Source organism: Lagopus muta, chromosome 2 (assembly GCF_023343835.1).
Source record: "Lagopus muta isolate bLagMut1 chromosome 2, bLagMut1 primary, whole genome shotgun sequence".
In the NCBI taxonomy this organism is placed as follows: Eukaryota; Metazoa; Chordata; class Aves; order Galliformes; family Phasianidae; genus Lagopus; species Lagopus muta.
Genome location: NC_064434.1, coordinates 61,573,426 through 61,598,470, shown reverse-complemented (window position 1 = coordinate 61,598,470; position 25,045 = coordinate 61,573,426). Strand labels below are relative to the sequence as shown.

The following is a 25,045-nucleotide window of genomic DNA, read 5'->3' as shown; positions in this document are numbered from 1 at the left end:
TTTTAATCTACTAGTTCTTGCAGGTTACTGCAAGATGTTGATCTGCGGGCTGATTACAGCAGGCTTTGGGTCCTGATAATGTCACTGGGATTTTTCTTGTGAAACTTTTGTGTTGGGCCCTTGTAAGCAGCATAGATCTGATTTTTCCCTAACTGCAGTATCCACTTCTGATATACCCCCTGCTTTGTGTGTGTGTGGAGGAGGGACCCTATAACATTTTAAAATTTCATTTTAATCTTTTTTGTATTTTAGGATCTTGATAGTGCTAAAATGGCAAGACAGAGTTTGGAAATGGACATAAGAAACCTCCAAGATAAGTTCAAGGCTAACCAGAAAGCCTGGGAAGCCTCGAAGCAAGAACTTCATAGTCTGAAGAAATCTTTCAGTGAGCTGGATGGAAGTTTGAAGAGCAGCAAAGAAGAAGCCAAGACTGCTCAAAGCTCTTTAGAGGCTTTCAGACAGCAAATCGCTACCCTTCTCAGTAGCAGCTCGCTAACAGTTATACCCTCTGAGAAGGACATTTTGAAGAGAGTCCAAGAAATAAACTCCAAAGAGAAGAGTGAAGAGAGAGTAAGTCAGCACTATTGCACTGCTCCAGAGTGTACACTTATTTTCTTTGGCTGTCTTTTCATTTTTCAGTAAAATCACACAGATTTATCTGAGTATTGTTTTCTTCTGCTTAGGTTTTGAAATTACAGAAACTTTTGATTTTGTTGACTGTTGATTTGAGATACAGAGCCAAAAGCGTTTATTTTTTATTAAGTCGAAAGATGTCAGAAATTAAAGTAGCAATAAGTTTGTTAGCAGAAAAAGGCAAGGATCTTTCAATAAACTGTCCAACTTGAAGTAGAAGCTAGCCAACGTTATACCCATTTACAAAAATTACATGAGAGAAGATGCAAGAGGCTGAAGTACTCAGTACCTGGAAAATTCATGGTAAGATTGTCCTGGGTATTCTTGAAAGGCAGTTGAAGAACAGAGCCAATATTGGACATACTCTGCATGGATTTATAGAGGGAAATCCTGCCTTAGTAATTTGATCTCATTCTATGATAAGGTTCATGCTACACTGGTTAATGAACTGTCTCAACAGTAGAGCTCAAAGGGTCATAGTGATTTGGGCTACTTGCAGCTGGCCACTAGTAGTGTTGCCAGGGTTAAACACTGGGGCTGCTTCCATTCAATATTTTAATAGTGATATAAAATCAGGAATGGAGTCCATCCTTAGCCAGTTTGCTGATAATACATCAATTTAGGTGTGCTGGTGACTCTTTAGAAAGACACAAGACCTTACAGAGTGGGATCTAGATGCATTGGAGCATTGAGAAATTAGTGTCAGCATGAAATTCAACAAAGGAAAATGCCAGGTTCTGCCCCTGGAATGGTGTAATGGTGAGCAAAGATACAGCCTGGGAGGTGAGTGGCTGGAGAACTCTCATCGGAAAGAGATATGGGGATGCTGATGACAGTCAGTTCAGCATGAGACAGCAAAGTGTTCTGGCAGCCAAGAGGGCAAACTACATTTTGGGATAGCCAGACAACCAAAAGAGGTTGTTCTTCCACTATATATAGCATTAGTGTGGCCTCACCTGGAATACTGGGTGCACTTCTGAGTTACACAAATAAAAGAGGTGTTAAAGTCCTTGAAAGCATCTGAAGAAGAGTAACAAAGTTGGTAACAGGGCTAGAAGGCATGTCCTGTGGGCAGAGGCAAAGGAAGGATACTTGAGTTGCTCAGTCTGGAGAAAAGGAGACCAATGAGTGACCTCACTACTCTCTGCAAGTTCTTGAGGAAAGTGCTAGTCTCTTCACCCTGGCAATCACTGACAGGACCTGTGGGAAGAGAACAAAGCTGCACCAGGAGAAGTTCAGACTGGATATTATAGAAAACTTCTTCACCATGAAGATGATCAAGCACTGGAATAGGATTTCCAGAGAGATGGTTGATGCTCCACGTCTGTCAGTGTTCAAGAGGCACTGGGACAATGTCCTCAATAATATGCTTTAATTTTTTTCTCAGCCATGAAGTAGTCAGAGAGTTGGAGTAATGATCTCTGAAAGTTCAATTGAATTGTTCTGTTCTGAATGGGAGTCATTAAATTTATTGGCAGTTTAAATTGGTCTGCAGTACTGCTGCTGCTCAAGATGGGTAATTTCAAGATTAGCCCTATTGTGAGTACAACCCAGAAGTAAGAGCAGGACAGGTAGATATGAGTCTAGCAGCTAAGTATCTTGATGCTGGAAAGTAAAAATGTGCTGATGAATCAAGTCTTGCATAAGGGAAGAAGTGTTGGAATTAAATATTTTATTCTCTGTCAGGATGTTTCTATAAGCAACTTGCACTTGCAAACCAGATAATTAGGATCAGGAAAGGACAGTGGAAAAGAGAATGCAAAAATATAGGAGGGAGAAAAACACATTTTCGAGTTTGAGTCTTTTGATGCCTACCCTAGAAAGCTTCTTTTGTTTTTACCAAAAAAAAAAAAAAAAAAAAAAGCTTTTGCTTTTTAAATCATTACTGCTTCTCCTCTGGGCATCTGGTGTATGGGATCATGCTGTCAGGGCTGCTGTCAGCAGAATGTTCAACTTTGCATCTGCTGTGTTTGACTTACCCCTGTATGTGCACTGGTCAAATGGACCTGTGAAGAGTTGGAATTTTAGGATGCCAGTGAGAAATTTTATTCACTGTATCTGCAGTAAGATTTTCTATGAAATCTGAAATGCTCTTGAAGATTACCTCAAATTGTGGTGATTTAGGCATCTGAACGGCTTCTGAGATCTTAACAAGCTGTATAGTAGCTGTTAACATTAATTTTTTTTTAAAGAAAGAATCCCAGCATATACTGTAACAAGGTCCAGTGATAGATATTCTGTTGCAGGGCTAAGATACTACTTTGAATCACTATTACAGCAGTTATAACAAAATGTACATTGAATGTTTGGACATCTCTCAGGTTTTTTTTTTTTTGTAATTAATTATTTATGACATACCAAAAAGGTTCATAGGGAGCTGACATCCATGGCAAGCAAATGTCATCAGTTCACACAGAACTCAGCACTGCTATGAGATCTCTGAGCTCAGGTTCATTGCAGATTTATTGCAGCAAATTCAATTCATATGGTTGAAATTATTTCTATTGACTACCCACCTATCTGACCTCAGATAGGAATGGCTGACCAGATGGTGGATTATTTTGTTTATATCAGTTTTTGCTTTTTGATATAACAGATGATTCATAAGTGCTGAAACTGATTACTGTGCTGAAACTCTTATTACTGTGCTCATTACAATCTCCTGTTCTCTCATTAACAAGTCTTTTAATGATTTGTCATGTCATTCTCATAAATGCATATTTAATATTAGGATTTACCTGCTTTTCTTTTGTTGACATAATATTCCTGTACTGAGAATCAAGATTTTTGCTATACACAGGAATGTTTGTGAACAATGCAATTTACAGTACCATCTTCATAATATTTTGAGGAAGATGGGCCCTGCATGTGCTTCTTTCGTTGTTCTAAACAAAAGAATGTGTGGGAAATGAATTATATTCATGCACACAGAATAATGTGCACAGTGGCTTTCAGCTGACCAGAAAACCCTAACCAAATGGAATGTGAGAAACTATTAGGACAAAAAAGTTAAAATTTAAAACATAATTATGCCACAGTATATATCCATGGCTGCTGTATTCTGTGCAGCATATAAAGTTATGATGATGTAATTATTTTTAAAAAGGGCTTTTAAATAATGCAGGAAAAGACTGTGATCGTGTCTAGAGGCTTCCATGCAGTACAAGATGAGCTCAGCTTGGGATGGTGAGTGCAATGCAGAATAGAGTTATGAGCTATGAGAGGAAAAAAAAAAACAACAAAAAAACCCGTGCATATAAAACAGGAAGTTTAAGATAACATCTTACCAAACCAGAATAGTTCCAGTGGGGATGAACCCAGCTATCCCCAAGATGTCTCTGGAAATCTTGAATTTCTTGTAACTCAAGAAACAAAAGGAACCTTTCTAAAATAATCTGGTAGTTATGCCAGGAGAAGGAGCAGGAAATGTGCGTGGTGCACAAATGATGGGCACAGGAGGTTAAGATCATAGAATTATAAAATATCCAGAGTTGGAAGGGACCAGCTCCTGGCTCTGTGCTGCACCACCCAAAATTCAAACCTTATGCCTGAGAGTGCTGTCCAAATGCTTGAACTCTGTCAGCTTGGGGTCATGCCCACTGCCCTGGGCAGCCTGTTCCATGGCCATTGCCCTCTGGTGAAGAACCTTTCCCTAACACCCAGCCTGACCCTTTCCTGATGTAGCTCTTGTGCCATTATGGGGAGATCAGGACTGCAGGAACAAAAAATGTATCCTAATTAACTGAATACAGGCACAGGATGCACCTCTGTTTTAGGAAATACCCGAACTGTTGATTGTTCCTGTGTCAGGGATGAAGGTTACTCTTGGATGCTCTTGCAGATAAACTAACAGTGTTGATTTTGGTCTCCTTCTGTTTCTGTGGTCTCTTGGGACCTTCATAACCCATGTGGCCAGGCTGTGCGCACAGCCCCTCTGCAACCTGGGAAGGGATCCTGTGCCCACAGGCAGACACTCAAGCTACTGAAAACAGTTTCTTCTGCTGGGTGACATACAGTGCAGAAAAGTGTGAAATATGTATAAGTGTACTTGCAGTTTTATTGCAGTTTAGAGTTTACTGAAGTTTAGTATTTTCTACTGCTGTACAAGCAGCAGTAATTTCTCAGTTGTTTCTTAGGTAGTTAGGATGTAAACTATTGTGTGTATTGAATTATGATCTAAGTTGGAAACCTTTCTGTGTCATTAAAATTAATGGGAGTGTTGTGTGCGTGTTATTCATTTTATCAGTGTGAGGCAGAGGAGTTTAAAATGAAGAGACAAGTGAAGAGGAGTACCTGAGTTACAAACACAATGTAATAATTCATCTAAGCAGAGGCTTATTATGACAGTAGGAAAAGGAGAGATGGAAAGAAGAAAGCAAGCAACTTTTTGGATGAAATTGAGACTTCCATTAATTGGCAGAAGTGTAACCAGATGCTTTCAAGTATTATATTATTTATAAGTAGTTTAAACTTAAAAGCCATTATGTTTTAAGTAAGTTCTGCAGAGTTAACATAGTGCTTGAAGTGTTTTCAGAAGGACTAATCTAGTTTCTTGTTGTACGGTTATATGCTTCTAGCCTTGTGTTCTGGCTAGATTACAGAAATCTTTTTTTTTCTAAGCAAACTTTTCTAGTTAAAGACAGGTTAACAGCTGAGAGGCACTCTTCTGAGATTTAGCTATCCATATCTATGTTCTCACCTACATGCTGCATGTGTTTGCTAAATTGCTTGTGCGTGTTTTTCCCATTTAATTGCTTCATAACTTGTGAGTTTTTGGTGCTACAATGTATTTGCTGGTTTGCTAACAAATCTGGATGGGTTGCATCTAAGCTCCTTTAATTTGGTTTGACTCATCTTAAATATTGTTTTGCTGTTTACTTTTGGGTGTGTTACATCACCAATTTTGCCATTTGCTCTTGGTGGATACAGCAGATTTTAGAGCTTTTTTTTTTTTATTTGTATGGTTTTTTTTTTTTTTTTTAGAATTATTTTATCCTTTTTTAATAACTTGAGGATGTATCTTGTGCACCTTTTTAAACCTACGTAATACTGTATCTTTTGTTGACTTACTTGCTCCATAGGTGGTATCTCAACTTGAAGCCCAAATAGCTAAACTGACTGAAACTTTGGAAGATCAAACCAGATCATACCAAGAAGCTCTGGAGAGAAGCAGAAAAGTTGAAAAACAATCTGAGACTTTCCAAGATCAGTTGAAACACTTGGAAGAGGAGCTGCTCTCTTTATATATGATACAAGATGGTTTGAAGCTTGAGAAACAAAAAGTTGGTACACGTGTTATTTTATTTTGCATAAAAATCAGTAAAGTCTGAGATAATATATCTAACTATTGCATCGATCACTTGGGTATTACTCAGCAGTGCAAGTAGTGTGAATTAGCAAAGTAAGGCTTTGTGTAGCAAGTCATAATCTATTTTCTTTAACTGACCGTTCTAGTTGGAAAAGGTGAGTTCAAAATTGATTTAACATGGAGGATGGAAAAAAAAAAGGAAGAGATCAAAAGAAAGTCTCTACATATATCAGAAGTCTTTCCAGGTTTTTTTGAATTCAGAGCTTTTTCATGTTTCTGTAATATATCATCTGGTCCACAGTCTATAGAAATCTGCAGTCCTTGGTCCTCAACCGCTGCTTTATTAATTGCATGAAAACACACTGATAGCTTGAAACATATTGGCATACTGAGAATTTGAAAACTGATAGCTGAACCAGCAACCCAATACAGCTAAGAAAGACAAAGTGCATGGCAGATGTTAGCATATTACCAGGGAAAGATCAATGCTAAGTGAGTTGAATTTGCCAAAAATCAACAGTTTGATGCTGTTTTGTATTGGTCAGTGATGCAATAATTTCTGTATGAATCATCCACCATCATAAGAGCGAACTAGAAAATGGAACTGTTCCTTCCCTTCTGTTTCCTCTGTGAAGATCACATGGCAGTAGATTCTTAATTTCTCTCAGGATTTTACTGTGATAGAAAGATTTTTCTCCCTTGTTGATAATCAGCTTTGCTGCCACCTTCTGCTGTCTTTTTTACGCTTTTTGAGCCAGAAGCATCATGGGGGAAAAAGCCTGATTCTTGCTATGTTTTATCATCTTCAGTTCAAGCAGTAGTTATGAAACTGTTTAACTGTTTTTTTTTGTTTTTTGTTTTTTTTTTTAAATCTGTTATTTATTTACAATGGTTATGATCTGCAACAGAAGTAAGAGAAAACAAAGGCGAGTAGAGTTCTTAGGATAGCTGTCACTAAGTGAGATGCAGCTGCCCCTTCTTCCTCCTCCCTGTCAGCACATGGTCATAGGTAGGAACTGAGCTCAAAAGTGAACACGTGCACCTCGTGCTTCTCTTGCTGCAGAGGAGCAAAAGCCAATCTAGTCTGATAAGAAAATAAAAACATTAGGTCTAAATATTTATGAACAAAAATTGCCTATATAAGGACAAGTAAAGAATTTGAAGATTTTTGGGGTGTACAAGTTGAAAATAAATTATTTTAGGAGTTTGGATATGAGTCTGTTGGCCTTATGTAATTGGTTCCGAGTAGGGGGAATTGCTTTTAAATTATTCATCAGGAATTTTAATGAAATTTTGTTATTCTTTTTCCCACTGTTCCACATCTCTTAGTATATGAAATTTCTGGAACAACTTAATGAAATGATGAAGCTGAATAGCATTGCAGGAGAGGTTGGATTTGATATGAATGTGAATGCAATTCTGGCTCGGGTAGAGCAATTAGTCAAACTGGAAGGTGATGCAGTGATTGAAAACAAGACTGTGACATATAGCCTAAGAAGGAAGGTAAGCAAAAAACACTATTACTTTTTGTTTTCAAGGCAAGACACTGTTATGGTTAGGTTTGCGTGGTGGCTTGCTAAAGGCAAAAGACTGAAACTTCACAAATGTACGTGGAATACTAAAGATGTCTATTACTTTACATAAAGAGAAGATAAATATTTGCAAACTATGCAAACGAGTTGCATATCTGAGCAAATAAAAATGCTGCTAGTTAAATGTATGAGACTGTTTTTCTCAGTTTCTTAAAACAAACATAATATGTCTATTTATGTACTTTTTAATACATTATTACAATATACTTCTATAAATAACTACTATTTATGTTTAAAATTAGAAGTATCTAATGGGGAGGTGTTGATATTTAAATCTAAAAGGATCTGGTGGGAAGGAGGGAATGTTATGCAGCTTCTCTAGAAGCAAGTAGAACACTGTTTTGTACTTCACTAAGAACTGCAGCGTTTCAAGAACTGTGATCATCTTGGAGCCTTGATAATCTGTGCAGATTTATTAGACACCAGTCAGTCACCCTGTTGTGACAGAATGAAGTCTTCTGATGTTAGGCTTATAGTGGTTTGAAACTTAGAATGAGTTCTATTTAAGGTTTAAAACCACTTCTTTCTTTTTCTTTTTTTTTTTTTTTTTTTTTTTTTCCTTCTTTTTCTGGATATAACTACCTCTCTGAGTTAACACTAACATTCCTCTCAGGGTACAGCCTGACAAATTCAGTTTTGTAAGCTGAAAATAAGTCACTTCCTGAGCACCAAAATTACAAAACTAAGCTGCTGGACTTTGTATTGGAGTAGTGGATGAGTGTATTCTTCTGTGTGATGACTCTGTTTGCACACTAGCCTTAATCAACTGGTTAAATGTGGAAATATCTTAAACTACTGCAGTGGAATCGCCGTCTGCCTAAGGAAAGTCTGTTGCATCTTTCATTTGACAAGTTCCTTGTATCTGGGACAATCTCTGATGTTCTGAACTATGCACAAGTGTTTGTGTTCAAATAGCATGCGGTCTGCACGTAACTACATTTTAAAAGGTAGTGCTCAAGCTTAGGGATAGTATAAAAGGTACCAAGTTAATGTACGTATGTACATACTGCTTTACAGAAGCAGGATTAGGAGTTCAGCGTAAGCGTGCTGCAAGGAGATTGGATTTACACAGCAACCTATGTAATACCATTTACTTTCTCTCACACAAATTTCCTTGTGATCATAAAACTAGTTGAAGACTCAGAAAGAAAGACTTGAAAGCAAGGAGTTGCACGTGAAACTTCTGAGGCAGAAAATAACCCAGCTGGAAGAAGAGAAACAAATAAGGACATCACTAGCTATGGAGAGGGATGAGGCCAATCTCACTGTCAGAAAGTTGCAAAAGATGATAGAGAGATTACAGAAGCAGCTTGATCTGGCAAGGGAAACGAATACTGATCTCAAAGCCAAGCTGTCTGAAGCCAATGAACTTAAGGTAAGTTGAAACATTACATTTGTGCTTCTACCCATGTTTATGTTCCAACTGGATACAGCTGGAGTTCATTTACAATAAATGCATTAATGGAGAACTGCTAGGTAGAAATCCATGTAGAAAATTAAAAATAATATGACAGTATATTTAGCAATTTGTCTTGATATGTTAAATAACAACTGAAAAACACCATGTAAATATTCAGGTTAGTGTAAGAAAAGTATGATACGTGCATCCCTTTCTTTCTCATCAGCATGTATGTAATCCTGTATTTCCCATGCATTGATCACAGCAAATCTCTTCTTGTAAGAGTGGGGAGTATTTTTTTTTTTTTTTTGTACTGTAAAACAGGCATGATAAATTTTCGTTATTTCCACGTTTTATTACCTTGCAATAGGTGGAAACAAATACTCTGTGGTTGCTTGTCACCACTGGAAGTAAGGAAGACTTATTTTATACAACAGTGTCTTATAGCTTGTGGATTAAAACAGATGACTTTCAACTGAAAGATTTTCACCGGCCAAAACTATTTTCCTGTATTATTTTCCCAGCAGCTAACAGACAGTGAAGCCTCACTTTGGAGTTTTTTTTCTATGCAGATACATCTTTCTACAAAACCTGCAGAGAACTAGCTGTTTTTTTAACAATAGTCTGCTGACTGAGTTGACACTGGCCAGTTTGCTTTAATAACTTCTCAGTCCACACATGCATGTCATTTCCTCAAGAATCTGTATTAAAGCGCCTACTACTGATATCCTTACTTGCTCATACTACACAAAAGTTGTGGCAAATTTAACATTATTTTACAAATTGCTTGTTGCAGATCCAGATTCTAGAGCAGAACAGAACAATAGAAGAACTTAATAAGTCTCAAGGCAAATTGGAAAGAATGAAGGAAAAAGCCGAGAAACAATTAAACTCTGTCAAATCAGAACTTAATTTAAAGGAACAGAAAGCTACTGAAGAAAAAGAAAAAGCCAAAAATATGTTAGAAGTGGTTTCCAGTGAAATGAAGGTACTTAAAACAAGCCTTGCAGAATTAGCAAAAAGGGAAAGACAGGTAGGTATCCAGCTACTCTACAAGTGTTGGATGTCACTTAGGACGAAAGAATGTGATGTAGGTGGAGCAGTTATCCAGCTGTGCTGACAACTTGTGTGAATAAGCAAGACAATATTGACTAGTGATTCAAAGAAGCAGAGCCCTTCCAGTTTAAATGCAAGGCAATGAAAAGTAAATATACTGCTTTTTTGTCTTTGTGCACTGCAAAACATTCAGTTTACATCACATTTTGGAGAAGTGTAAAAATGCTTAAAAATCCTAGTATCTTTAAAGTATGATTTTTTCTGTATATAGTGGTGATAAAGCCTGCTTACTTTTTACCAGGTATATGCCACACAAAGGATTTTTTTTTTCTTTTTAAGACAAGTGATATTGAATGCAACTATTTTTAGTTGATTTGTGACACATTAGCGTTCTCAAAGTTTGAGTGAGGAAAAACTTTTTGGTTACTTATCCATAAGAAACACAGTGAGTGCGTATAAAGATTATGAGGTGCGAGAAATTGAAGTGGGAGACATGCTAGTAAATGTGTTCCATAATAGTTTCAGTAAATTAGGAAATATGAATGTAATTGCTCCATCATATTCTGTTTAATAAAAACACAGCATTGTTACTAAAGCCAATGGGATATTTACTTAACATCAATAATATGTCATTTTAAGATTCTAATCCCAGTTGCTTAGAACGTTGTCAGTTTTTCTAACTAAAATTCTTACATTAGTTTCTGGTCTTGACAACAATTCTGGATTATATTTAAGAATGCTTTTTCCAAAGAGGAATCTGAAAAAAATATTGTTTTACTCCTGTTGGAACTAAAAAAACAACTGAGGATTTTTCTGGAAGCATTTAGCATTCTTGTTTTATAATGAATGTTGGAAATTTGGCAGAGAAATATCATTTCTTTGTTTGTCTCACGTGGTAGCTAAGCATCCTGCACACAGAAAAGGGCATTAATTATATTCAGAAAATTATACTGTGTAGTCATACATTGAGTAATTGTTAAAATGACACAGATGTTGAATTTGTACTGAGTAAACATGAGGCTTTTCAGACCACTTGAACGCTATTGAAGTGTTCTTTGGCCAAATGTGAAAAACATGGGAAAAGTGAGGTGGGGTACAAAATGCAGAATGCTTAAGCACAGCAAATTACTAGCTCTTCATTAGCCCAGAAAGCTTGAGGAGGAATATCAGCTTGTATTTCACTGATGTTTGTGGTCACCTGTGTCACAAGAATGTTTCAAACACTTGCCGGTGGAACCACACTGCTAAATGGGGAGCTAAGCTGTTTGTAAAACCTGTGACTGATGCTTATGTAGCATTGATGAAAATTAATGCTATTTTGCTAATAAGAGATCTGCCAGTAATAAGCATAATGTACTCTCCTGCATCCTAACAGTTTACTTACTAAAATGTCTCCTTGAGGTACACATACTGTTGCCAAGTCAGATAATTACAAACTCTCTTGCTAATAAACACTTCAAACTTCTGAAACATCACCCAAGGAGACCACCTTCCATACCCCCAACTCAAAGTAATTCTTTATCTGCTTTAGACTTGCTCATTCTTCCTTGCTGGGGACACTAAGCAGGGACAAAACTCTCTCTTGTTCAGTAAAAAGTAATGAATGCAAGTGTTAAATTTTTCTCTCAGCACACATGCATGTATTTAGTGAGAATATAAGCACAGTATATCTGAATGTGTATGTTAAGAAAGGTACAAGAAACTGAAATTACTGTTGCCTTATGGAACTGTTCATATGCTTAGGTTGACTTGTACATGCATTCTACTGTTTTCTTTTGTGTGTGTTTTTTTTTTTCCTGAGGATATAATTACGCTTAATTTTGCATCACATTGTAGTATTGAATAGATATTTTCTATTATGTGAAAATTAAAAATATGCAGAACTGCACTACTGCCAACTGCTTAAGACAACAATTGTTCTTGTGCCCAGAACATACCCAAGTGAAAAATAAGGTTCAGGTTGGAGTAGTTGAAAATGAACTGGTACTTGGAATTAAACAGTGTTGAATGTTCTTCACTGTGCTTTAGACTAGTCTAAAGTCTGGAAGACGATAATAAATTAGGAGATGCCATTGACTTTCTTATGGGTAGAGAGGTCCTGAAGAGGCATCTTGACCAATTGGAGGGTTGAACCATCACCGTCTGTATGATGTTTAAAAAGAACAAGTGCTGCATTCTGCACCTGAGACAAGGTAGCAGGGATCCTGTTGGGTCCCTCTGACTAAAGATATTCTATGATTCCCATTAAGTTGAAGAGGAAAAATTACCCTAGGTATTTCTTAATTTAACCAGTAATATGCAGGATAAAACTGAATTTTCACAATAAAAAGGCAAGATACTTCCAGATGAATGGCAATGCCAATTTCTAGGAAGGTTTCAATAAAAGATCTTCAGCAAAGGTAATGAATTATTTTAAATAATGTCTTTTAAGGTAGAATGAACAGACACACAAGAATTAACAAGCTTGAAAGGAAGAAAGCAACAACAAAACATGGAAAACTTAGGCCAAAATTTTGGATGGGAAAGGAGACTTTTTAACATTGTGGGTGGAAAGCTGGGATAATCATGTCAAAGTTTATTGAATTCCTCTTCTTTATGCTAAAGACTTTTAAATGTTTAAGACTTCTGTGCATTGTTTTTAAGGGTGAAATATATTTCTCATTTAATTGTTTTTTATGTCCTTATATGGTTTAGTACAAGCATTTAAAATTGTTCATAATGTACTTGCAGCATGGCATCTGCATGGGAGTATAAGCAGGCATCTTGCTTCACGTACAACACATGATAGATTGCAAAAGATCATCCAGCATGTATCTCCTGTTGCTCTAGTTCATAGTTTTTAAAATTCAGATTTATGTCCCCTGGCTGGGCATTCTTATGTCTAAGAGTGCTGGCTGTGTTTGTCAGTTTGTGTGAGAATTTCTCTTTGCAGGTAACCTGTTTGCTACATTTCCACAGACATGTTTGTTTTTGAGACAGTGTTGTTCTGTTAATGTGGAGAAAAAAATCTTCAATTTTAAGTTCACACAAATGGATGACTTAAAGGATTTTTAGGAGCTCTGTGTTCTTTCCTGTTTAGGCTATTTGCTGATGAAAGTTGCTGAATTCTCTCCAGATGTGTTGTTCATTCACTATAGTGAATTAAAATAAATTATCTTTGGCTGGAACACTGCACCACATATCTCCTGGCTTGGAGCTGGGGAACTTGAAGTTCGAATAGATAAGCATATAAGCACATTTCCTTGAAAAGGAACATTTTTCTCTTTTAAATTGTATATGGATCATAAGGGTTGTTAAGGTATCAATCGTCTGGGTGGTGTAATTTCACAGAACATTTAATAGCTATTGAAATGTGACTTATAAGCTGCCTTATCCTGAGCTAAGTAAATCAGTGTTCATATTTGTTTGCTCTTCATGTTTTTGCCTTTTTATTGTCACAGTCACTAGTGATGATATTTACTTGTGGATGTCTATCCATTTGGAACTGATAAGAAAAACTGTTTTCTCTAAGTACATTTCCCAAATTTCTTCACATGATATAATTTCAGTAGCCATGTACGGAAGAGCTATGCATTTATTTCCCAGGTTGCTTCAATTTTTACTCTACTCTGATTCCAAGTCGAAGTGAGATACTGAAGTGTGCAAAGCCTCCACCTTTCTTTTTTTCTTCTGCTGCCATTTCCACGATGAAGTGATGGGTAAAGAGCTGTGGTAGTGAGAGGTTGGGAACCTAAGGTCAGGACCAGCACCTTCCTACATGCTATGATGCATGCCTGCTAGTTTCCAGTTGTCTGTATAGTTAACTAGACCAAATACAGCTCCTCTTCCCATCGGTTCCTCAGTTTTCTCTATTTAATGAGCAGGGAATATATATCTGTGAAAGATGCTAAATAACACTTGCAATTGTGGTGGTTTTTTTTTTTTTTTGTTTGTTTTTTGTTTTGTTTTTGTTTTTAATCCTTAGCATCTCAGCTCTTGATTCATTGCTTGAAGTATCCCCTAGTCCTTTTCAGCCCTCTGCATTGATGAACAGCAGAAATTTTGATATTTTGCACTGCTACTATAAATGCTTGTGTTTGTATGTATGTACATATGTTTTTTTCCATGTGTTCCTGTTCTTGGTAATTAATGCATTAGTAATTCCTCTCTGTTTGCTCTTGCAGCTGGCAGACTTCCGAGAGGTCATCTCACGGATGCTGGGCCTTGATCTTGCTAACCTAGCTCTGCCTGACTATGAGATCATTACACGTCTGGAAGGGCTGATTCACTTTCATCAGCACCATTTTATCCCCTGCGTCTGTGTCAAAGATGTAACAAGGACAGAAGATGAGTGCTTGGATAGAAACATACAGTTTCTTCATTGAAACAAACATTTTTGAGGAAACTAAAATCATTTTTTCTTCTTCCCTGCCTACTAGACCAGCATAGAAAATAGGTCTTTATTTTTGTTCCTTCTTCTACAGATACTTGGGCTGATTTTCAGTGTTTCAGAGAGACAGTTAACAGCCAGCATCCTAGGGAGAGCAAACATATAATATTTTAGACATGAAAATGATGGGCAATATGTGAAAAATGAACAGCTTTCCAATTCCAGTGCAGAGTCACTGATGGCGTGAGCTACCAGAGATCTGTTAACAATTTGGGCAAATACTAGCTGGTGAACATCAGCATTTGTGATGTTCCTTGTGCTTTACTTCTTGGGTGACAGTGATGAAATGAAGTGGGGGCCATCCAGTTGCTATTTCTTTTGCAAAATGGGACTTCTCTGTGCCTTTTTATGCATAAGAACTTCAGTTTCAAGGCACCTGGAAAGCTGGCTGAGGACTCTCATGGTTTTGGAAAAAGGGATTTTTTTCTGTCATTTTTTGCCTTTAGTCTGCTCTTGAGTAAGAACAAAAAGTTATGCTTTTTCAGCAAAGGCTCTTTCACAGACTCCAGTCACATGCCTGGTACAGATATACAGTAAAATTATCTATAGTAAAATTGCATCATGACACTTTGAAAGTGTTTCTTCTACCTGCTGTGCTCCTTGGACAATTAATCCATAGGCCAAATAAGCATCAGTTCTGACTTAATACAAAGGTATTAAAAATACCCTCATCCATTACAGAAAATAGTTTCTAGTCTTGATTTTTCAGAAAAACCCAGATGATATGTCCAGAATTACCTTTTAATCATAAAAGCTGCTTGTCTATTACCCTTCCTGATTGTTAAACTTCATGATTTTAAGACTTTCAAACAATAAATATATTTTAATAGTACACTCAAAAATGATTCCGTGTTTCCAGTTGTCTCTTCCCATTATATATTCCATGCGGATAAGTAGAACAGTACAGATGACTTACCTGTGTATGTATGACCATGGTGGACTTCCTACGGTATCTCAACAAATAATCATTCACTGAAACTGAGCACTATACTAAGACAAATGAGACTTTAATTTAAGAAGAAAAAAAACACAAAAATTACATTATTTTACAAAAGAATATTGAGATCTGGCTATGAACTTGGAATATTCTAGATTGCTTTTATTATTATATCTCTGAAGAATCATTTCTCAGTGACTTGGCTTACAAAAAAAAAAAAGCCATGAAAATATCCATTCTTTTGTGTCATCAATGGTTTTTTTAGGAAATGTAATAATTTATCTTTATGCTCCTATGTCTACTTGGATTAAAGTCAGTTCTCTTTCTTGTTTTAGAACGCAACATTGCTTTTCAGATAGAGTTTAATAGAAGGAGTAATGACAAAATTGAGTAGGCTTAAATTTATGAAAGCACTGCTTTCCAAGTTCAATAAATTGAAATGTAAATACTTTTACGCATTCTGGAAAAGGATGTAGAAATTTGCTAATTACATGAGAAAACACAAGTGTGTGTTTTGCTGATTCTTAGGGCATTCTATTGTTGTAAGTAACCAACAAATGTGTGTTCTTCACACGCATTAAAAATATAAAAAATATATTTTATCACATTGTATGCATTTAATAAACTGCATTAAGAAATTAGGTCCAGTCAGTCCAGATAACAGCTGTAACTTTAATAGTCTCTGAGCTCGCAAATCCTAAAGTATATGTGCATATTTGGCCATAATTCATGGTTAAGTTAGATGATTTCCTAATGTCTGCAAAGAGGCTTCCAATCTGCTGCCATGTGCCATGCTCCTGTATTCTGCCCTCCCATGACCGCTGTGGCACCAGCTGTCACCTTCCAGCCCCACCAGAGACACCAGCAAAGTTCTCCCAGTTACTTCAGAGGAGGGGGGTATTCACATGAAGCTGATGGCAGCAAAGCTTTCTTGCTCTCTTCTACGCTATGTCAACAGAAAGTAGAACAAGGGCTTTTTTATAGTTTAGCATTCATATTTCAGAAAATAGGATCTAATGTAGTTCATCAAGGACTATAAGCTCACAGCTGATTGTTAATATTCCCTATATTTGCATTACTTTTGGAGGAGCACTGACATCTTTGTTCCTTTATCCAAAGCAAATAGCAAAAAATAGTTTGTCGTGAACAAAGTTCAGGTGATTTTTGGCCTGTGTAATGTAATTAACCACTGATCAAACTTAAAACTGACTTACAAATTTCTTTTTTAAGGTTTGTTTTATACAGTTTGTTTTGAAGGTAGTCATCCTTGGGGAAAAATTAACATTTGATTCATACATTTTTTTTTCCATCCAAACCAATGAGAATGTGTTTCAGGCCATGCTGGCAAACACCTGCTTTAACTGCATCATTATTGTTGGTGGGTTTGTTTCTATCAATCACAAGTACGGGATAAAGAGTTTATCTTAATTTCTCTTTTGCTTTGTTAGTTTGCTTTTTGCTTTTACTGGAAATACATGTTAAAAAATTGTAACAGAGAGAGATGATAGAAAAATTCTCCTAGATGCCATATTCCCCAAAACTTAAGTCATATAAAATTGTAGTTTTGAAAATATACTTCTGAAGTTGACCATTTCTGTTGACTGAGAAAAAAAAAAAAAAAAAAAAGAGGAAAAAAAAAAGGAGAAATGGAACAAAATGAATTGAAATTAACTATGGCTTCAGAAAAGAAAGATCTCTTATTTGGCTTCCTGTAATCCAATAATATCACAGTTTATTTAAAATGACTTAACTGTGTGGAAAATAAAAATTGGCAGGAATGTTCAAACAGATTTTCAAATGGTAGAATTCAGATTTGTTCTTTTGTTGGAATAAGCAAGAATCCTGTAGAGCAGTGTTTGTTTTCTGGAAGGAATGAAGGATGAGTTTATAAAACCATACTCATAATTATTCAAGAATAAGTGAGTCAGAAATAAAAATCTGTAAATGACAATTTTGCCTGAACAACAACAACAACAAAAAGATGACTTTTCTGATAAGCTTAAAATCAACATTATCGAGCCATGAGGCAAAGGACGACACTTGTTTTGAGATAAATAAAGCTGCTGATATGCATTTGCTTAGTTTTTATTCCCTGTGATTGCTTACGCTTTTGCAAAGTAGGAGAAATAAGGAAAATAGTATCGCATTGTGAGCAAATGAGGTTTGAGCTGTTCTATCCCAAGTAGAGAAATACATTGCTAGAGGGCTTGTGCAGTCCTGAGGATGATAGTAGAGATGGTGGGGGCTAACTGAGCTGCAAACTGGGACCTGTAAAGGATTAAGTCCCTGAGGAGCGTATGTAAAGAGGTATTTTTGTTAACTGATGAGGTGCTAATTCACAGCTTGTTTTTTCCTTGGAAATCACGAGGCTGCCTGCTAAGTGCGGTTCCTGAACTGGCAGTGTCCCCACCGGGCAGCAGATGAAGCCCACAGGTGAAGGTGATCAGTTCAGGCTGTGTGTCTGCGTATTTATCTGCCTCCCTGCCTGCTGGCAGCCATGCGCAGCTGCGCTGCTCTCGGGCCACGTGCGGCAGCTCTGGTTACAAAACAAATGTGCGGCGGCATCTGTTGGGCGCCTGAGGGTCTTTGGTGTTTATATGATGAGTGCGCTGGGCCAGCAGAGCTGACTCAACGTTTTTCTCTCCTGGCCAAGTTTCCATACCATGGAGAGTAATCTGGCTGTGGAGAGAGGCCAGGGTGAAGTGGTGAAGTGGTGAAGTGACAGCAGCAAACTGATGCAGATGTTTGTGAAGCAGTCCATAGTCACTATTACAGAGGTACTATGGCCACTAGAGTAGGTGAAGGAACCCTGCAGGTTGTGGTACGAAAGTCTCTTGGAGACTTCTTAGGAGATTGGTCTGAGCCAGGCTGCACAGAGCAGTGCTAGACTACTGCTAAAATTATTGTGACATCGCTGGTGCATAACCATTTTGATATTGCTTGATTTTACATGCACTTATAACAATACTTACATGGTGTCACTCCAGTGCACGACAGTATTAGCTAGGTCTGGAGAGCATGGATTGAGAACAGTCGATTAGAGGATGGACAGCAGTGTTTGGGAGTGTCCATTAGGAATGAAGGGAACTTGTGAGGTTCGTGCAAACCTGCAGTCATTGGTGATTTGCAGCTGCTTTTGAGGGTTTGTGGAAGGATGAGTCAGTGTTTGAGATGCATCTTGCAGGAATGGAGCTGAAATGGATTGACTTCATGTGGCTAAAAATATACTTGAAAATGACTTCTTTTACTGTGAGCAACTATTCATTGCAACAGTTCAAACTAGCAGGCCTGAAATGCCATGTATCAAAAAAGAATAAATATTTAAAAAACTGTCAGTAAACACAGATGCATTTAGGCTGATGACCTAAGCAGCAAATAATGTTATGAGATCAGTATCTGTTGCCCAGAATAACTATTTGGTGATAAATCTTAACTGCAAAGAACTTCTGATCTGCAGATAGGCTTTGGGATAGAAATAGGAGAAGCTGGAAACCCTTGGAATTCTGCCCTTGATGCAGAAGAAAAAAGGGAAGCTGGAACAGGAGGGAGGTGGAGACCTGCCTGAGGACTGTGGCCCAGTGGGAACTCGAGGTGAGGCAAGCAAGCCTCCCTTCAGCTTCATGAGGCTGGAGGAATGGCAAGGACAGTGCTGCTGCTTAGAGCTGGCCCATTCACACGCAACATGCCTTACTAGCAGGGATAGAGATTCTGTGTCCCTCATTAGAATATCCACTTTTTTTTTTTTTTTAGAATGGCATTTTTATTCTTAAACAGTAATTTTCAAATGTTGCTAATGTATTTTTTTTTTAATACTGTCTTTGTGGTGTGTGAATCAGGGATTATATTCCTCCAAAAATGTTCCCTCTCTGTTTTTCCTAAGAAACACCTGACTGGTTTGAGAGTTCAGTTTACATCCCTATCTATAGCATCTGTATCATTGCCTGCAACACAATTTGATGCTTCTCTTTACAAACCTTGGCTTATATATATTTTATAAACCCCCTCCCACCCCCCCATGTGTCACTGCTGCCACTGTAAGCCTTATAGGCATTAACGCTTGGCGGCACCGCAGTTGCCTGCTGCACCCCATGGTGGCGGGGCACTGGGCTGGACCACCCTACAGTGCTGGTACCTGCCTGCCTGCTTGGGCTCCCAGGGAACAAATCTGCCAGAGGCACGACTACAACATTGATTATTCTGTTTGAAAAATGGCAGTGTGTTCAGAGAGTGACTGCTTTTGTGTGACAATTGTGAAGGAATTGCCTTTCCCACTGGAAGAAATTCTGACCTGCTCCATTCCAGTAGTGGCCGAAGGTGGGGAGAAGCAAGAGCATGAAGATGTCGTAGGTGTCATGCGTTGCTGCTGCCTCAGTGAATCTGCCTGGCTTTGGTTGGTTGAACAACTTAATTGAAAATCTCATTTCAGTAAGTTATTCATTCCAGAAGGTCTGAGGAGCTGAGAATCTTATGTCTCTCCTCTGTGTTGGTGAATTTTTTTTAATAGTTTCTAAATGAAACAGAATGCTCTTCCATGAAAGGTAATTATAATGATACTGTCACAAAGACTTGCTCCACAACACAAACTGTTATATTTCATAAGTTAATGCTTCTTGCAGGAAGAAAAAATAATTGCCACATCCTTATCAACATCACCTCACAAAATATATAATTGCAATTTGTTCTGCTCCTTTAAAAAGGAAAATTCCATGAATGTTAAAAATTCTTCCCTTTTACAAATGCCAGTGCTCTAATAGACAGCTATTTATTGTTTGCCCACCTAAATCCTGCGACTAAGCCATCTTCATTGCAGTTACACGCGTTTAATGGCTTAACACTTGTGTAAAACTTTGCGAATATCAGGATTTCCCTTTTAAAAGGTGTAGGAGATATTTTGTTATATACTTTGGCCTTTATTCATGTTATTCATGTCTGTGTGAACTTACATATTTTTCTGTGACAAAAAAATATTTTTTTATAACAGGAGGATGCGTCCTCCTGTTTGAGTTCCAAGGCTTTGGTTCTGGGGAGGCTAAGTCCTGAAGTTCCAAATTCTATGTTTAATGAGAAGGCAGTTACAGTTACCCACCTTTACAAAGGTCTTTCCAATTTTTTTTTTGTAAGCGAAGTACTGGAGCATTAGAAAATTATATTTATTTGTGTGAGGACTCTCCATAATATGTTAGTTTTTTTTTTTTTCTTTTACAAAAGTGGAGAAATATCCTTCTGTTATTAACTTCTGTTTTTACTTTTAGCTTATAATAAACTGTAATGACATATATTTTCTAAGCCAGGTTGTGATTTTTTACATCACCAAAATCGATCACAAACAATTTCAGTGTCAAATTGGGCTACCTTAGAGGAAAAAAAATCTGGCCACAGTAAGATTTAAATAAATATTTCACCAATGAGAGCACACTTGATTTAGAGCTGCACTCAGAAGTTAACAGTTCTCTTGGTTTTACTACTTTGCTGTTTCTTGGCTGTGTACAGGTTAGTGATCTTGTTATTCCATGTCAAACAGAAAAAGCCTTCTTGTGATAACCTTCACATTACTTTTGTGAAAGTGTGTGTGAGAAAAAGCAACAGCTGATCAGATGCCCAAGACTGCCGTTTCTTCTTGCGCTTTGGGAAGCTGAAGGAATGTTCCTAGAGGAGAATGGAGGTTTACAAGGAACTTGGGTGGGATGCTTGCCAATGTTTTCCATGTAAGCACCTTGATTACTACTTGAGAGCCTGTGGGAGACTGACTCTTACTACTGAAAACTGTCATACTGTCCTCCCCTAACCAGTGCCAGTCCTGTGGGCCACAAGTTCAGGTCTACGTCAAGTCCTCTGTGTAAACAGAATTAACGTCTGGAGCAGTGCCAGAATACAAAACTATTATGATCAGAAAATACCTACCCTGGTGCCCATAAAATAATAATATTGACCATGAAAACAAAATAAAAATGCCAAATTATTTCTAGTAAGCACATTTCTTAGTAAATGAATAAACTAGATTATTAGATGACAATAATTACAGTATATTATATTGCAGTAAAATAAACAGTAATTGCTTGTCATTTAAATAAAAGTATTATTCTAATAATAAGACTGCTCTCTGATGTAGTACTTCCTGTGATAAGACCTCAAAATGTTTGACTGGGGATGCTGGCCCACTACTTCCAACCTTGATGAGAAACTGCAGCAGAGTGGGGCAACTGGTTAAGAATACCAGCACAGCGAGAGGTGATCACTGCCTCCCCTGAGTGCTGCCCTAGTGCTGAGCCATGAGTTGTGGTAAGAAATCCCAGGATGTAAGGAGATGTAGAGATATCAGGAGAACAGGAGCCCAGCAAATTAGGCCATGTCTGGGATATAGCTCTCAATGGAGTAATGTGCTTGTTACTGGCAGTGGGAGCCAGGAGTAAAGTATTAAAATCTCTTGATTATCTCAGGCTGTACTGGAAGATTTCCAGCTAGGTCTGTTGGTTTTCAGTCTTCCAAATGGAAAACAATTGTGATTTTTAATATATACATGCTTTGCAAATGAAGCAAAAGGCCTAAAATGTTCAGTTGAAAGAAGAGTTTACATTTTCACCACAAAATATATTTTTTAGTAAAGAAGAGTTGTAAGATCCTGTAAGAATCCAACATTATAAGGTAAATAAGGACTGGTTCCTCTGGCAAGCTCTGTGTGTTGGTCAAGGGTAGTTGATGCTAGTGATGTCAAGGTTTGCCATGAAAGGGACCCAAACAAGGAATGGGACTGGGCTGCAAAGTGATGACATGATGCTAGTGTAAAATCTGCATGAATTACAGAAGTCTCCAGGTGGATGTGATGTAGTTTCATCATATGCATCCAGCTGTTTTATGGTCATTCCTTATAAATCTGTGATGATCCCTAACTGTGAGACTGGTGTTTGCTCATCAAATAAGGTAAGGTGGTGGTTACTACTTTCTGTGCCATCGCTAGCTTAGGTATATGCAGTTCACTAATTAAATCAGTTCTATGGGCTTTTACCATTATTGGCATCTGGATAAATGATGACATAATGACATATTGCAGTAAATTTTTGGTGCCTGTTTTTAACCACCACACTGAAATTAATTCATTTATAATCATCAATTCATGTTTCTCTTTAACATACTGTTAGCAGAGGAACAATAGCAGCTTGCAAAAGGATTGGTAAAAAAGGATATTGTAGGTCAGTAATACATAGGCAGAAAAGGAGAGGCTTGTTCATTGAAGTGGTTGTTAGACTGGAAAAATCTGTGGTGGAATAGGATGTGACAGAAGTAACAGTGGGACAGATGTGTCTCTTCATGCTTGATGAGACCCTGAGTTCTTCCATCCAGAAGTACATAATTGCATCTTAGAAATCTGTCCAAAGTTGGTAATCTTTTCAATAGTATAAGTAGGTAGCTATAGCAATATTTTGTTTCTATCCTCAGCTTTGCATTTAGAAGCTAGAGCTCAGTGTTTTATTTATAGTTGTTTTTAAAGTCTTACCCATAACAGAGTAATATTTCAGCTTTTGAAAGAGCCACAAAACAAGCTGTCAAATTGAAAATGAAGGAAATTATATTCTAGCAAAGTTATATAGTTTGGCTGCTGTGGGATTTCTTATTTAACTGCCTTTAAATGTTCTTTCCTCTGCTCAGGAGGGTCCAGAATAAGAGAAGTACAAAATCCTTTAAATTTTCAAGTGTAATTTCTGTAACATTGCTTTGTATGTAGCCTCTTACTAAATACCAGCAGGAAACTAAAGTGGATACTTACTGTAGATGTATTTTCCTGACCAGACTTCTGTGAAGAGCTATTGCAAAACAGGGAAATGTGCTAATAGTGTGAGAAATAGTGTAAGAAGATGAATACCCATGCATAAAACAATGTATGAGCTGACCATGTAGCACTTCAGAAAAATTGTTGCTTTGGCACTAGTGGAAATTTTCAACTCAAGTAGGTGAGCTAATATATTAAGTCAGGGTGATGCTATAAATTAGGAAGTAGGAAGCAGCTGTTACACAAAGCAAATTCAGAACCATCAACAGGATAATGCTGGCTGGATGAATAAAGAACAGCCAAAAGAAGAAGACAAAACACCGTAGCTATCATTCAGTGAGACCTAGGTGCTGTGCATCGCATCTTTTGTGTCAGTATTCTTGAGGATGCTCTGTAGGTGTTTCAAAATGTTGCCAGACAAATATGGCCACTTGATCATGATAGTGGAAGATCTTTTACATGATATACCAACTAGCTGCTTTTTTGATTGCTGTTAGTTTAGATAATCTGCTGGATGGTCTTTTCCAAAGAGGTGTGTTTACCTCTGAAGATTTGAAGGAATCCAACTCCAAACCTGCAAGTTTGTCAGGATTCCAGCATTTGCCATGTTACAACCTGGTAAGTTTAACTGATGAAAGCATCTTTTTTATGTACCAGTGTAAACAGAGCTCGATTATGGAGTCTCATTTCTTTCACCAAGAAAATCTGGGCATTAATAAAGACAGATAAGTTATCAATAGAATAATTTTTTTTCAGTAGCCTGCAGTCTTTAATCCATCCTATAGACTGTAGCACAGGCATCTTTTTATATCTTTGGTATAAATTTTCCAAATGCAATTATTGATTTAAATTGACTTTAATTTCATTGTCAGTAATTTAGCTAAACATCAAAGTAAAGAAACTTGATGTTACTAACTGCAACAAAAATAGAAAACACCAAAAGGATATTGAACAGAAATAACATGTACTGACCAACAGTTTTCTTCTGGGGCCAAGTAATGGACAATTACCTTTAGCAGTTTGACCAACTATCAGCCAATCTGATAAAGGTTGGCTATTGAAAACCCAGTCAGTCAGTACACACTCCAAGTGACCTGACAGCCATAAGTTTTTTTTGTTGACTTGGAACGAAAATATGCTATTTTAATACATGTGTTTATTGCTCATTAATTACAAAATCTTTAATGAAATTGTATGGTGGAAATATTAATATCAAATTTCCTAGCCATAGAATCAAAAAGTGACTTGAGTTGGAAGGGACTTCAAGGATCAAATTCAAACCCTCCTGCTGTAGGCCAGTTGCTAGTCATGGTACTTGTTCACTAGGGTTTCTTTGGGTATCTTGACAGCCAAAAACTTGGCTTAAACAAAATGGTATCTTCAAACCATTTTAAGATTGTCCTAATTTCAGCTGAGGCTGAAGTGCTTTAGCAGACTGATGTTTTGGTTGTTGCTGAGTGATGGGAGCACAGATGGGACCAGATCAGGCTGAGCTGCTCTGCAGGAAAGAGCCACCATCATAATGGCATGGCAGCAGGGGCAGTGTGGAGCCAGGGTAGGAGCCTGAATTAGGCAGAGTTACCCCATACTATGTGACACCATGAGGAGGGCCTCAAAGCTGTGGGGATTTGGCAAGGGGGCAGCTGCTACTTGTGGCATGTAGGGTGTTGGCTGGCAGGAGGTGAGATGTTGCCTTGTAGGGCATTAGTCAGCAGACAGTTGTTATGTTAGCTAAGTGTTGATCAACAAGTGGTGTGTAGTTGCACTGCCATTGCATTTTTGCTTCCATTTTCCTTTTTGTTTCCATTTTCCTTCTGTCTTAGTAAATAGTTTTTATCTCAACCCCAACTCTGTTTTGTTTCCCGTTCTCACCTTCACTCCACTTGGGGGTAGCAAGTGAATGACTGTGTGGTGTTTTTCTGATTG

General features: G+C 37.5%; 1 protein-coding gene across 3 annotated transcripts in view; it reads left to right on the top strand.

Moving 5' to 3' along the window:
- Positions 1-15,251, top strand: part of CCDC170 (coiled-coil domain containing 170) — a 41,263-nt gene extending 26,012 nt beyond the window's left edge. For all 3 annotated transcript variants that reach the window (XM_048936154.1, XM_048936155.1, XM_048936156.1), the window contains 6 exons: positions 253-570; positions 5,715-5,915; positions 7,271-7,444; positions 8,666-8,908; positions 9,729-9,965; positions 14,152-15,251. In XM_048936154.1, the coding sequence (XP_048792111.1) occupies positions 253-570; positions 5,715-5,915; positions 7,271-7,444; positions 8,666-8,908; positions 9,729-9,965; positions 14,152-14,352 (1,374 nt within the window). In that variant the 3' untranslated portion in view covers positions 14,353-15,251. The remainder of the gene's footprint in view (positions 1-252; positions 571-5,714; positions 5,916-7,270; positions 7,445-8,665; positions 8,909-9,728; positions 9,966-14,151) is intronic.
- Positions 15,252-25,045: the final 9,794 nt, after the last annotated feature.